This window comes from Pieris napi, chromosome 14 (assembly GCF_905475465.1).
Source record: "Pieris napi chromosome 14, ilPieNapi1.2, whole genome shotgun sequence".
Taxonomy (NCBI): domain Eukaryota; kingdom Metazoa; phylum Arthropoda; class Insecta; order Lepidoptera; family Pieridae; genus Pieris; species Pieris napi.
In genome coordinates, this window is record NC_062247.1 from 7760143 (window position 1) to 7773547 (window position 13405).

The following is a 13405-nucleotide window of genomic DNA, read 5'->3' on the forward strand; positions in this document are numbered from 1 at the left end:
ATTCTTCGGCCCTTATTCATCTAATGTATTCTAAGATTTGCATAAAAGTACCTGAATATACTGCGGGCGGGCGTTTTGTCTTTGCTGGGCTAAATATGCTTCTTGACTTGCGCGACCGCTCATCATGTTCTGAAATTTTCAGTGTGATTAATATGACTGACTCTGAAACACTTCTTAGGAAGGTATTTCCTGAATCTATTGAATATTATTGAAGTTATAACGTCTTATAAATCGATTAACTCTCAAAAAAACTCATTGTCACGTTCCGCCTGAGCCGAGCGTGCAAGCGAGAGCGCAGAACAAGCGATAGAGCGATATAGTTAAAGAATAATACAGTAGAACCTCTATAAGTCGAACATCAAGGGAGACGCCAAAAAATTCGAGTTATAGAGTTTTCAACTTATAGAGGATTTCGACTTAGGCGGATTTTGATTCGACATAAAGAGTTTGAGTTTTATTCTTATAAATTTTGAGTTAGAGCACCCGACACAAAGCAAGCAAACACGTGTTTCCATGAGTCATAAATTTATTATTGTATACTCCTAAAATGTTTTCTAAGAAACAATAGTGTACTCACATTGTCGGCAAGTTCTTAAAGTCGGTAACTTATTTTTGTTCGAACAATAGAGATAATAAATTCTAAATGATCAAGTTGTAAAGGTTGTAAAATAAAACGTTCCTATGTTCGAGATACAGAGGTCAAATTAAATTTTTCGAGTTATAGAGTGAAAATATGTACCAAAATGGCTTGGAGGGACTCGGTGATTATTTCGATTAACAGAGGGTCAAGATTTCAAGTAATGGAGGTTTTGGTGTTTTAAGGGAAGGGAACAAAACATTTTTTCGAGATTTGGAGGTTTTTGACTTATCGAGGTTCGACTTAACGAGGTTCTACTGTATTAGAATTAATGATTGCAAATATATGTTAATCTCCTCTTTGTATTATAAAAGTCCGGTCAATTTAGACATCCAAGGTTACGGTTATGATGTATATACGTGGTGTACTTATACAATATACATAATATTATGACGATTACAACTCTTTCAACTATTTGAATCGTTATATCTCAAAAACGGTGGCTCTCAGGAAAAAAGTATTTCGACATTTTTTATAGATAACTATCTGATCTACAATTTTTGTCTAAACTAATTTTATGATAAAACTTACCATTTTGCTGAAAATCGCGAAAAACCCATTTTTGTGATCTTTGAACCGGAGTAAATTTTTTTGCACGTGCCGGATCGATGAGGACTTTTCACATTTCCTTTATAATAGTGTATTGAGCAATCCTACCAATATTCAGCCAAGTGCGAATTATTGTAACCTTACCCCTATTTTTTAGTCTAATTTGACCGGATTAACTAATGATAATAATTAAATTCAATTTGTAAAAGTATGAAATTTTTCATTAAATGTTTTCTTCTGACGTTATCACGTAAAATTATCGTCTGTACACCGACTTAATAGTCCTAATTTTTTTTTAATATTGATAACCGGAAGTAATAGGAATCCTTTACAATGTTAGCCAACAATCCTACATTATTTAACAAATATTTAATAAATATGATGTCTAGAAACACTTTGTTAGATTGACCATAAACATTTTGTATATATTCGCGCTAGATCTGTACCAAGGATCTAGGTCTAGATCTAGTATATTCATACTTCATGTACATACCTGTTGGAATGATTGTTGCCCCGGAAAACCTCCCATACCATTGCCTCCTTGGGGTCCCATTGACCCACCCTGACTATTCATACCCATACCACCCCCTTGTGCCATTTGACTCATCTGCCCCATCGATTGACTCATTTGTCCCATTCCCTGACTCATTTGCCCCATACTCTGTGGCATTTGAGCCGACTGCCCCACGCCTTGGTTCATCTGTCCCACATTTTGTCCGATGGAGTTAACTCCCTGACTCATCGGGTTAACTTGCTGTGCCATTTGGTTTACGCTCTGACTCATACCCTAAAATAAACAGAATACATTAAATAGTAATAATTAATATATTATCTATACTCTGGTTGACCACGATTACCAAACTAAGAAAAGCCAGCGTTAGTTAAAACGACAGCATCTCGATTAAATAACTATGTTTGTTTATAGCACCTGTATCTTAATTAAAAAACAATAACTCTCTCCATAGTATCTTATCATTAAAAAAAAAATCAAACACGAGCGAGTTTGCTTATCTTGCCGAAGCCGCGTACAAATTATTTAAAGAAGTCTTTTAAGTATGAGGGTGTGCAATTATTTAATAAATTATCATTTAAAATTCGTAATATTGGCGCGTTTAACCAATTCAAAAGGGCATTAAAGATACATATCAGAATGAGCTTAGTACACTAAAATTGGGACGGCTGATGGCGACGTGTATTTCGTTCGTAAATATAAAGTTTCTCGTGTAAATAAAAATACACTTTTTGTAATGAGAAATAAGGTTCTTTAGACATAAAATGACAGTATCTATAAATTAAATTAATATGTACCCCACAAAAGTGGGTCAAGTGTTTTAATTAGCGAGAAATATCTAAACAAATGTTTCTATACAACGTATGTAGAATACATTTCTCGGATAATAATCGAACTACGAATGTTCCTGCTTATTATTTCCAAATACATCCACAGAGCGCTGGTCATACGTTCCATAGAAAATGTATCGTTACTGGGTAATCTATTACATAAAATAATAATTATTAAAATGTATATTTAAGATCGGCTGTTCACCTGGTTCATCATCTGTTGCTGACCACCCTGCATCATCTGCTGTCCATAACCACCATAACTTTGTTGCATACCAGCATACTGGCCTCCGAACATTTGTCCACCCATTCCTCCCATCTGACTACTGGACATTTGCCCACCGGCCATTTGTCCACTGCCCATCTGCGCGCCGCCCATTTGACCGCTGCCCATTTGTCCAGCGCCCATCTGGCCGGCACTCATCTGTCCCGGTCCCATTTGAACTCCACCCATTTGTCCCATGGGACCCATACCGCCCATTCCGCTCATCGGGTTCATTTGGCTGTAATAATTGGTTGGTAAACCTAATTAATGTCTAACATCTAAAACGTAATAGAAATAATGGTGAAGCACAAAATTTAATATAATTCTTAACAAAATATGGTTGTGACAAAATTAGACAACCAATTTAAGAAAGTCGGTTCCTAAAGTGACCCATTCTGATTCGTTCGTATATTCCTTCCGATTCCAACCTTTAAATATGAAATCTCGGCGTAGTTCTTCTTAATATTCTTTTTCATTATTTGTATATATTATGTATTCCATATTTGGTCTATATGTTTAACATAATTGCTTTTTGTTGTATATAATTTATGCTGGATTACGAAATAAATAAATATCAGTAACAGTATCGCTGACGTCGTAACCTTGGGATCGCAAAAAATACATATTCTTGAGACCGTGATCGCTATTGGAATTTACAGAGTAAGGGCCCTGGTCTGTATTCTATAGTATTATAATATATGGATGTGGGTATACTTTTGTTCTTTTTAGCATTCATGTGATCAGTGTTTACGACCTAACTAGCTAGCTAGCGAGCTATTGTACCAGGGCCGTAAAATTATTGTATCCTAGTGGATATGAGGACCAGTTTATATACCAATACATTAAAAAAATATAGTACAATCCGCGTAGAAGTTTACCATCATACATCGTTATAAAATATTCTTTGTTCAGTTAGAAACCCTGGAGCAGATGGATTCCTTTTTACGTGATAGGATGAATGTGTAAATGTTTGATATTTGATAAGTCCTTATAACTTTTATCGTCCATTAATCTATTATGTATTTCCGAATTTAATTCTAGTTTATATATTGTATTATTAAATAAGCAAAGTACACGTAAATTAGATTAACTTTGAGAACACATTGTATTCCTTCACTCATATACACTTTTTTTTATTGTTCCATATTAGGGTTGCCTGGAAGAAATCGCTTAATAGCGATAAGGCCGCCCGCACGCGAGGTTTGACGGTCAAACGCTCAAGTCATTAAGTTAACACTGCTTCAACTATTATCTTCTACAAAAGACTAGATTATTTTACAAGTATCAATATTATTTGGTAGTTGATAATATTAGAACACTTACGTGGGTTGCATCTGTCCCATTTGGTTTGGCTGCATCTGCCTCATGGCCTGACGTGGGAAGGGACCGCGAGGCTGTGGAGCTCCCGGGTATCCACTACTCTGCTGTATTTTTAAAAAACGGAACATAAAGTAGTCAAACATAAACCAAAAAAAAGATATAAAAAAAAGATTCTACTAAAAATCAGTGTTGGTGACACTAAGTTAAAGCTGAGTTGTGCCCAGTTCTAATAAATGTGATTGTGTTAGTATTTTTTCGTATATATGTGTGCTTTAATCAAATAAATGTATTTTCTTTCTCTCAAAACTCGGCAAATATTTCGAAATTATTCAACTACAATAAATTAACTTCAACTGTCAAATGACAAACACAATCCGTGGAGGAAAAATCTGTGGAGATGCCAAAACAACTTGAAAATAAAATATATATTAAGTTAAAGAGAGAAAAAAAACGATTTTATGTTGGCAGTGCTGCTTCAAAAATTATGAATCCCATATATCAATGTAACATTTTTAACCTTGCTTTAACAGTTGAAAAATTTTAGTTAATGTATGCCTAAAAAAAAAGATCTAGGAAAAGAACTCATAGCAGTATTAAACGATATGTTTAGGAGCACAGAAAAGTAACATAATTATATTCAAGGCCCCTTATTTACAATTTATTTGTTTATTATTATCAAATTAACAGTAAATTATGGTTCGTGTTTTGTTTTGAATATTTGAGATGGCTTTATTACAGAAATAATGGTAGAATACCTGCATCTGTGTCATCTGTGAGAAGGGGAATCGATTCCGCAGCATGTTACTAAGCGCCTGCTTCGAGGCACCTTGGGCGTTTGTGGGCGGAACAACGCCGCGTGGGTTGACGCCCGCTGAAAGAATCATTTTTGTTTAATTCTAGATGACCCCTTCGACACTTCGTATTACCTTTATATATTTGAGCAAAATGTGGTCAAAATTAAGATTTTTTTAAACAGATGAAACAGGCAAATTTCTAACAGCTTCTTATTAATATTTGACTGCTATGTGACAATTTTTTAATTTCTAAAACGACAAATGACAAACTCTTTCCGCGGAAACAGTTTCAATTGGAAAACATATATTGTAGTTTTTAGTATTTTTATTGACTTATTATTTATGTTTCCCACCGTTTAAACTTTTCCCGAACTTCCACAAATATTTCAATATCAAATTTGGTCAAATCGATCCAGCCCTTCTCGAGTTTTGGCCAGAAAAACGATCAGCAATATATTATTATACAAATAGATACAGTTATTATATCTATTCTAAGTTTTTTCTTTCTATATTGTTACAAAGAACTGAAATATTTCTGGATTCCGATATATATTTCTCGTAACCATATAAATAAATCTAGTGTTTATCATATAACGCTCGATATTTTTTATAAGGATAATTCATGCCGCTGGGTAATTTTTACGTCGTTGTCTAGATTTTTTTTATATTTATATAACTTTAATGGATATTACTAAAAATACTTTATATATTAGGTTGGGGAAAAAGTCTTTTCGCATTATAGTATGTATGAACTTGTAATAAAATCTCTTTGGCTATACTATATGTATCTGGCTGGTTTTGTTATCAAGGAAAGTTGAGATTTTAAAGAAGATAATTCCAAAATCAAATTAGGATAATGACTGTTTTTTATTTATTTTTCGTACCGTCAAGATGAGTGAATCGAATGAAGAAATTCGATACATTTTAAAATTTTACTACAAAAAAGGTCAAAATGCAACACAAGCCGCGAATTTTTTTTGCGATGTTTATGGACCTAGTGCAGTGTCTGTGAGAGAACACAAATTTGGTTTAAGCGTTTTCAATCCGGAAATTTTGATGTCAAAGATCCAAGTCGCTCTGGTCGCCCTATGACAGATAAAATGGATGGAATTTTTGAAAAAGTGGAGCAAGATCGGCATATCAGTAGTTACGACGTAGCTGAAGAACGGGGAATTGACCACAAAACAGTTTTGGCGCATTTGAAAAAAACTGGGTACACAAAAAAGCTCAACACTTGGGTACCTCACGAGCTCACTGTAAGAAACCTAATGAATTGTGTACTCATTTTTGATTCTTTATTACGACTTAATGAAACCGAACCATTTTTGAAGAAGCTGATAACTGATGATGAAAAGTGGATCACGTACGACAAGAACGTGCGAAAAAGGTCGTGGTCAAAGGCCGGTCAGGCTTCACAGACTGTGGCGAAACCCGGGATAACTCGCAACAAGGTGATGCTGTGTGTGTGGTGGGATTGGAAGGGCATTATTCATTATGAGCTGTTACCATCAGGCAGGACCATCGATTCTGAACTCTACTGCTAACAACTGATGAGATTAAAGCAAGAAGTTGAGAGAAAGCGGCCGGAATTAATCACCAGAAAAGGTGTGGTTTTTCATCATGATAACGCTAGACCTCACACATCTTTGGCCACTCAGCAAAAACTAAGAGAGCTTGGCTGGGAGGTAATAATGCATCCGACGTATAGTCCTGTCCTTGCACCTTCAGATTTCCACCTGTTTCAGTCTCTTCAGAATTCTTTAGGCAGTGTCAGGTTATCATCACGAGAGGACTGCCAAAACCAATTATCGCGGTATTTTGATCAGAAGCCCCAAAATTTCTATAGCAATGGGATCATGTCCCTACCTAAATAATGGCAATAAGTTATCGAACAAAATGGTACCTACATACTTTAGTTAAATGTAAATAAACTATATTAAAAAATGTTTTGAATTTTCTTAAAAAATGCGAAGAAACTTTTTCCCCAACCTATTATTTAATTAATATAAGACAGAAGTATACAAAAACATATTTATATTAGAGAATTTTTGTGTCATTGTACATGAAAAACGTGACAATAAATATACAAACCAGATGGATTATAGTAGTTTTGTCCGTGTGGGAACCACTGCTGTTGTTGTGGCATAAACTGCGGCTGTTGTTGCGTCGCCATTCCACCACCCATTGCCCCACCCACGCCATTCGTCTGACAAAAACACATTAATAAATGCATACATAATAAAAAAATGTATTTAAATACCCGTCAACTAAAGAAGAAAACATGTTTCCTAGGTTATTTACCTGTTTTAAGGATCATCACGACAACCAATATACGTAACGAAATTTAGCACCCGTAACATCATGCAGGATTCTTACCGGTTTTTTTAACCGCGGTTAGTCAGTTAATTACCGTTAAAAAGTAAAAGTAACAGAGATTGTCAATAGTACTCACCGGAGTTGTTGGTTTCGATTTCTTCATCTTGTTCATTTTGCAGGACATTTTGCGGCCCTTACCTGACCCTGTCGGACTCGAATCCAGACTTCCATTGTCCTGAATTATACAAATACTGGTAATAATAGGGGTATTTTAAACAAAAAAATAATATTTTCTACATTATATTTATTATTCTCTAATTTGCATTAGTCTCATAATAAAAAATAAAATACGTTTATTATGGAACATAAGACATAGGTATCACGTCATTAAATTTGAATCGGTAGACATGTCATACTCATCGGCAAAGAAGACAGAGGGTGTAGGCCGAGAGAAAAAGCCGGCGTGAAAAACCCTCGGTACTCTTTTAAAATAGCAAATCAACATACAAAATGACTATGGCAAACAATACTACCACCCATGAATCGTTGAAAATCGAACCTGAATGTATCTCCAGGATCTTTGGGTATACGTCAAATCCTCGAGTTGGTTAAGTATAGACAACTATATGATATTGAGTTTGCAAAAGTTCGACGATAGTGCTGTAAATAAGAAATTTATGACTTTTTATATAAAAAAATATAATAGATACAAAAGTACCTGTTTGCTATCATTGTTGTCTAAATCTTCGGGAGGTAGCGGCAATGGTTCCAAATAGTAGCTGAGCGGTTTGACTAAGCTGTGCGTGTGGTACTTCAATAATCTATACAAAAATTAAGCTTATAAAGTAGATTGATAGCCTTGTATGTCAAAAAACTATTTATTTTTTATTCTTGGACTCTTATGTCATTTAAATGGTATAATCATGAAGTTAGGACTTATTTATGTTATTTATAAGTCCTTACTTATTTTTACCATCTAAAAGTATGGACAAAAACACGTAATAATATTTTAACGAACGAAATGAAAAATTCTTTTCGTTTCCTGTAATGTCTCTGGATATACGAGGTTAACATTTTACAGCGACGATATGTTTCGTAATAATTTTATTAATATGTGATCAACCTTCTGTATCATACTCTTTAGAATCTAAAGAGTAGGATCTAAAGTTTAGATGTTTGTGTCTGAGGCATGCCGGTTTCCTCACGACACTTTTCTTCACGAGTCTTAAATTTGCCCAAAAACAAGAAAAATCCATATGTGATCAAAATTGGTTCTCGTCCTTAGGGAGCGTTCAAGTGCGGATCATGTGGTTGCCTATATTTTTGTTTATACATTGAAGTTAAAGTACTTCCAAAGGACAGCAAAAACTTGCTTTCTTTGTAATAGATAGACCGGTGTAACTGGATTTTTCGACGTCCACTATATTTTCGTCTCCTTAGAACAAAAATAAAATTTACATGCATCCATAAAATTGACTGAATGAATGGGAATACAATATGACGAAGGGAACATAACGAATGAGACATATAGTCTTTAATTCTACCTAGAGATAGTAGAAACCTGTTTTCTCTCTCGACTCACAATCAGAGTCGAACATGAAATATTTAAAAATGAAATACCGATGTGAGTTTTCATAAGTGAGCGGTTTCCTTTCAATCTTGGTGGCGGCGAAGAGAGTCCACGAGAGCGGAGCTGGGTTTCTCCCACCCTCTACTAACTCCCAACTTGATACTGCTAACTTGTCTGTTAGTCGGAGACCCTGCAATTAGAAATATTAATTTTATAGCTTTTCATACATTCGACCAATGGTTCTTTTCGTGTTTAAATACAGCATTACAACAGTCAACATAAAATTCAGCGTCAAACGTCAAACTTGAAAAGTCTTTATAAAACTTAATGTTCTGTCAATTTCATATAGAAATTAGAATATAATTTTAACAAACCTGCTTTTTGTCACTGTCGAAACTCGTAATTTTCTCGCACGCAATAACCTGTCAAAATATTATATTTTTAACACATATCAATACATCCAACCTATTTACGATAATTATAACAAACATACCTCAACAGTATTTTTGGAAAGCGGTAGCAACTGTTTCACAGCTTGTACGCTGGGACCATGTCGATCGCCAATTTCTTTCTTGAGCTTCTTCATCAGATTCTGGTAGTGCTTCCTATTGTTATCGTCACCGCCTTCCGCCAGCGTCGAGTGTATCAGAGTCGCTAGCATGTCGATCAATGTCGTGAACAAGTTGCTGCGACACAGACTACAATAAATTTACTGTAGATTGACAATCCCTTTGCGGGCACGCAGCAAGTCAAATGTGCGATAATTTACTCTGTGACCAAATTTAACAATGTTAGCAGGACTTGCTGCGTGCGTTATGACAATGAAATGTGAGGTGATAACCCGACACCGGTGAGGTGGATTCTTAGATACCTGAATATAGCCGCATTTGCCGATTCAAAACTTAAACTACAAAATAAAATAAATAATTAATAAATAAATATTATTTATATATATTATTCAACTTAAAATAAATTAAATAGTATATATTCTCATAATTCTTAATATAAAAACGTATTCTTCACTTGTATTCTTTGTTTCAATTCCTTCATTTTTTCTCTTATTGTGACAGCTATATAGTAGATAACCTTTTGCTATATAATTGTTTGTAAATTATTAATTTACATGATCTTCACTTACAGTCATTTAGAAGTACCCCATAATTCATCACACCAGTAAAAGCTTTCAAACATCCTACATACGTTCCCTCTTACTCAAACTGCCTCATTCTTCAGTTCTAACACCTACCTATTGTTATATGCGTCGATAACTTGATGGGCAACCAGCTGTGTCAGCAGAACTGCCCAATCCGAGGTCAGCTGGTAGGAACGGCGGATGGCGTCAAACATTCCTCCAGCGAGAGAAAATCGCAGTAACAAAGCCTCGGGCGCTGCTTCCTCCTGCCAGGTGTCGCCGCAAGCTGATCGTTCGTGATCACGGGCGTGGTTTAAATAGTGCTGCAGTTGGGCGTGGATGGAGCTAAGCAGACTTTCCTGGAGGTTACCATGACCAACATTAGTTTAAATAAGACTAACATAAGCTTAGTTAGTTTCAGTTATTTATATACACGATTGTGCGTCGTAATATATAAATAACAGACCAAAGATGTCATGTAACCGGTACAAAGTAATATTGAAAGAGATTTTTAAACTATGAAATGAAATATGTTAAATGTACTATTGACTTATGACACCGTCGTCTACATAACAGTCTTATTTAATAACCTCACTCAAATCTCAATGAACTCATTGAACGATAGGAACGCAAATTTGTATAAAAATATGAAACGAAATCTTTATATGTATATGTCACCGTAAAATAACAAAATCAGGAAGCAAGCAAGATAGTTTCGTAGGATGAAACGAGTGATAAATTATATTATTTTACGCCCACATTTTCGCCAATTTATCATTATGCGACGTCTCGTGGAAAGTTTTTAAACTAACGGATGTCCGTTCGTAAGATTCTAAATGGTTAGGTTAGGTTAGGTTAGTGACTTATTCAACCAATCAGAGTGCACATGCCGTTTGGTTATCGCTTACTTATTATTTTACGCGGATTTCGTTATATTCCGGTGACATATACAAAGAACGTGTTTACAGTAGCGACATTAGACATAGACATATCATTTATTACAAACAAAAACACACACACATTAACACACAAAATAGCAATAATCAAAGAGAAAAAATTAAATAAAAGATATAATGAGAGAAATATAAAAAATTTTTTTTTTCCTTTTCCCTTTCGGTTCGTCTCAAGTATATAATGCGTGTGTGCTGTGGCTGTAATTGGCCCTGGCTCAGCATTATGCTGAGGAGCTGAATTAATATTAATATCTATATGTTTATAATTTTAACGAATTTAATACAATTCATTTTTGACGCTATTGGCTTAGTCAGTAAGGATAGTGTTTTATATATTTTTGATAAATAAATGAAAATTTTTATTTTTTTAATGAATGAATGATTTGAAATAGTTATTTGATTTTGAGCAATCAAACCATAAAATATACAGTAATATTTTATACCTTCTGATCATCCTGGTGTCGTAAACAGGTGAGAACAAGGGACAATAATGGCTCGTTTGCTAGTCTCAATGCTGACGCTGCGCACGCGCAAGATCCACCGCATGACGCGCTCCCAACACCCCGTTTGCCACCACCACCGCCGCCTGCTGATCTGTTAAGACGTGTGATGTGATTTATTTGTTTAAACTAATTTCCCGTAATAATTACGTAATTTTCCGTGTAAGCTCGCTACTTAATAAACGCTATTAAATAACTCCTTTTAAGTTCATTTTGTCAACTATATTATTTACCAACCGAGAAACGAGTATAAAATCTCGTTTAAAATAATTATTTGAATTTCAAAATGGTGACAAAAGGGTGATAACAACTTACCCTTTGTAACTGGGACTCTGATGGCTCTTGCAGTCCCGATGTGAACCACTTCCGCTACCACCACCTGAGCAGTTACCGCTACATCCTGCACCCCAACCACTCTCTAGGATCTGTTGTAACAATGTAAAAAATTCTAGTACCAAATCGACTTGTTTTTTACAATATTTTGGATATAAACATAGCATATGTTACTCGGGAGAGCAGTGTTAGCCTAGTGGCTTCAGCATGCAACTCTCATCCCTTGGAGATTAGATTCCCGGCTGTGCACCTATGTATTTCTGTGTGCGTATAAGCACTACCATTCGCTCAAACGTTGAAAGAAAACATCGTGAGGAAACCGATTTGCCTTAGACCCAAAAAGTCGACGGCGTGTATCAGGCACAAGAGGCTGATCATCTATTTGCTTATTAGATTGACAAATGATACGGAAATCTGAGAGGCAGACCTAATACCAGCCACTATTTTTTTATGTTACTCGGGAATTTGAACTCGGTACAGTAGTTTTTGAGGTTATTCGTTACAAACGAAAATTGCAAGAAAATTTGCATGTTTTTTACTAGTCAAAACAGCTATTAAATTTATAGGGATACAGATAAGAAGCGGAAAATTGTGGAATATTCTAGTTATAACCTGTCCAGCTTGCTTCAACACTCGGCCTTGTACAGCAGGCGGCAACTTCGCGACGAGGGGCGCCACCAGCCACACAGACTGAGACCACTTACTGGTACTCACCACACCGCGCTCAGTACCCATCCTGCAAAAAATTTATCATCTGAAGTCCCTTTTTAACCTCATATATATATAAAAATAAATGCTAAATTGGATCCTATCAATTGAAGACAATTTTGTATTATTTTCAACAGTGTTTAGGAAGTTAAAAGGTAATAACTGATTGCCATTTGATTTCTTTTTTCTAATTTACTTTTTTTTTACTAAGTGCTGGTAATTAGTATTAAGAACACTTCAGTTGGTGTAGCGATATTTTAAGTTGCTCATAGATCATTTAAATATAATATTTTAAACACAATTCAGTGTTGATCAGATGTGCTCTCAGTGAGCACTTCATTATTCTCAGTTCGTAAGTTGATACGTGCGTGCTTTTTAAATCGTTGTTTATATGCTTCCCTTGTTAATATTAATACAAACATTTCATAGGCTCTGGAGGTATTACCTATCTTTATCCGGCGGTGGTGGTGCTGGCTGTTGAAAGACGTTGATAACTGCGCGTGCGACGGTATCAAGCCACGCGCTCAATTCCGATGACCCACTTTGGAACTGCTTGAACATTAGCTGCAGGTCTAGCCACGACATGCGTAGAGACCACTGTTCCAGGTTCTAGAAAATATACAAGAAATTAACTTTAGCGTATAGAAAAGTTAATTATTATTTATCGAAAGGAAAGTATGAAAACGTTATAGCAAAATAAATAAAAATCTCATTAGTTTTTCTTTACTACTTTGTAAAACAGCATATAAAAACTTTTTTAATAAAAAAAAATCGGTTGTCTGTACAGTCGGTTTACTGACGATAGTTGAACGTGACAACGTCATAAGAAAATACTGATGGAATGGTTGCATTTTTCAAAAGAAAATTTTAATTTTATTTGTTTGATAGATATTTTGTATATAGAGAAGGAGGTAAATGGAAATCACAATTGAATTGATCGATTACAATATAATCGATATAATACGATATATACAATAAAGATGTCGA

General features: G+C 35.1%; 1 protein-coding gene across 4 annotated transcripts in view; it reads right to left on the bottom strand.

Moving 5' to 3' along the window:
- Positions 1–13405, bottom strand: part of LOC125056213 (mediator of RNA polymerase II transcription subunit 12-like) — a 35592-nt gene that overhangs the window by 1805 nt on the left and 20382 nt on the right. For 3 of the 4 annotated variants that reach the window (XM_047659224.1, XM_047659226.1, XM_047659222.1), the window contains 16 exons: positions 12864–13027; positions 12323–12446; positions 11693–11802; positions 11321–11471; positions 10039–10283; positions 9286–9490; positions 9167–9214; positions 8843–8982; positions 7941–8043; positions 7359–7457; positions 6998–7112; positions 4868–4983; positions 4116–4216; positions 2733–3030; positions 1680–1973; positions 52–129 (listed from right to left, as the gene is read on the bottom strand). In XM_047659224.1, the coding sequence (XP_047515180.1) occupies positions 52–129; positions 1680–1973; positions 2733–3030; positions 4116–4216; positions 4868–4983; positions 6998–7112; positions 7359–7457; positions 7941–8043; positions 8843–8982; positions 9167–9214; positions 9286–9490; positions 10039–10283; positions 11321–11471; positions 11693–11802; positions 12323–12446; positions 12864–13027 (2391 nt within the window). The remainder of the gene's footprint in view (positions 1–51; positions 130–1679; positions 1974–2732; positions 3031–4115; positions 4217–4867; positions 4984–6997; positions 7113–7358; positions 7458–7940; positions 8044–8842; positions 8983–9166; positions 9215–9285; positions 9491–10038; positions 10284–11320; positions 11472–11692; positions 11803–12322; positions 12447–12863; positions 13028–13405) is intronic. The other variant, XM_047659225.1, reaches the window with a different exon arrangement.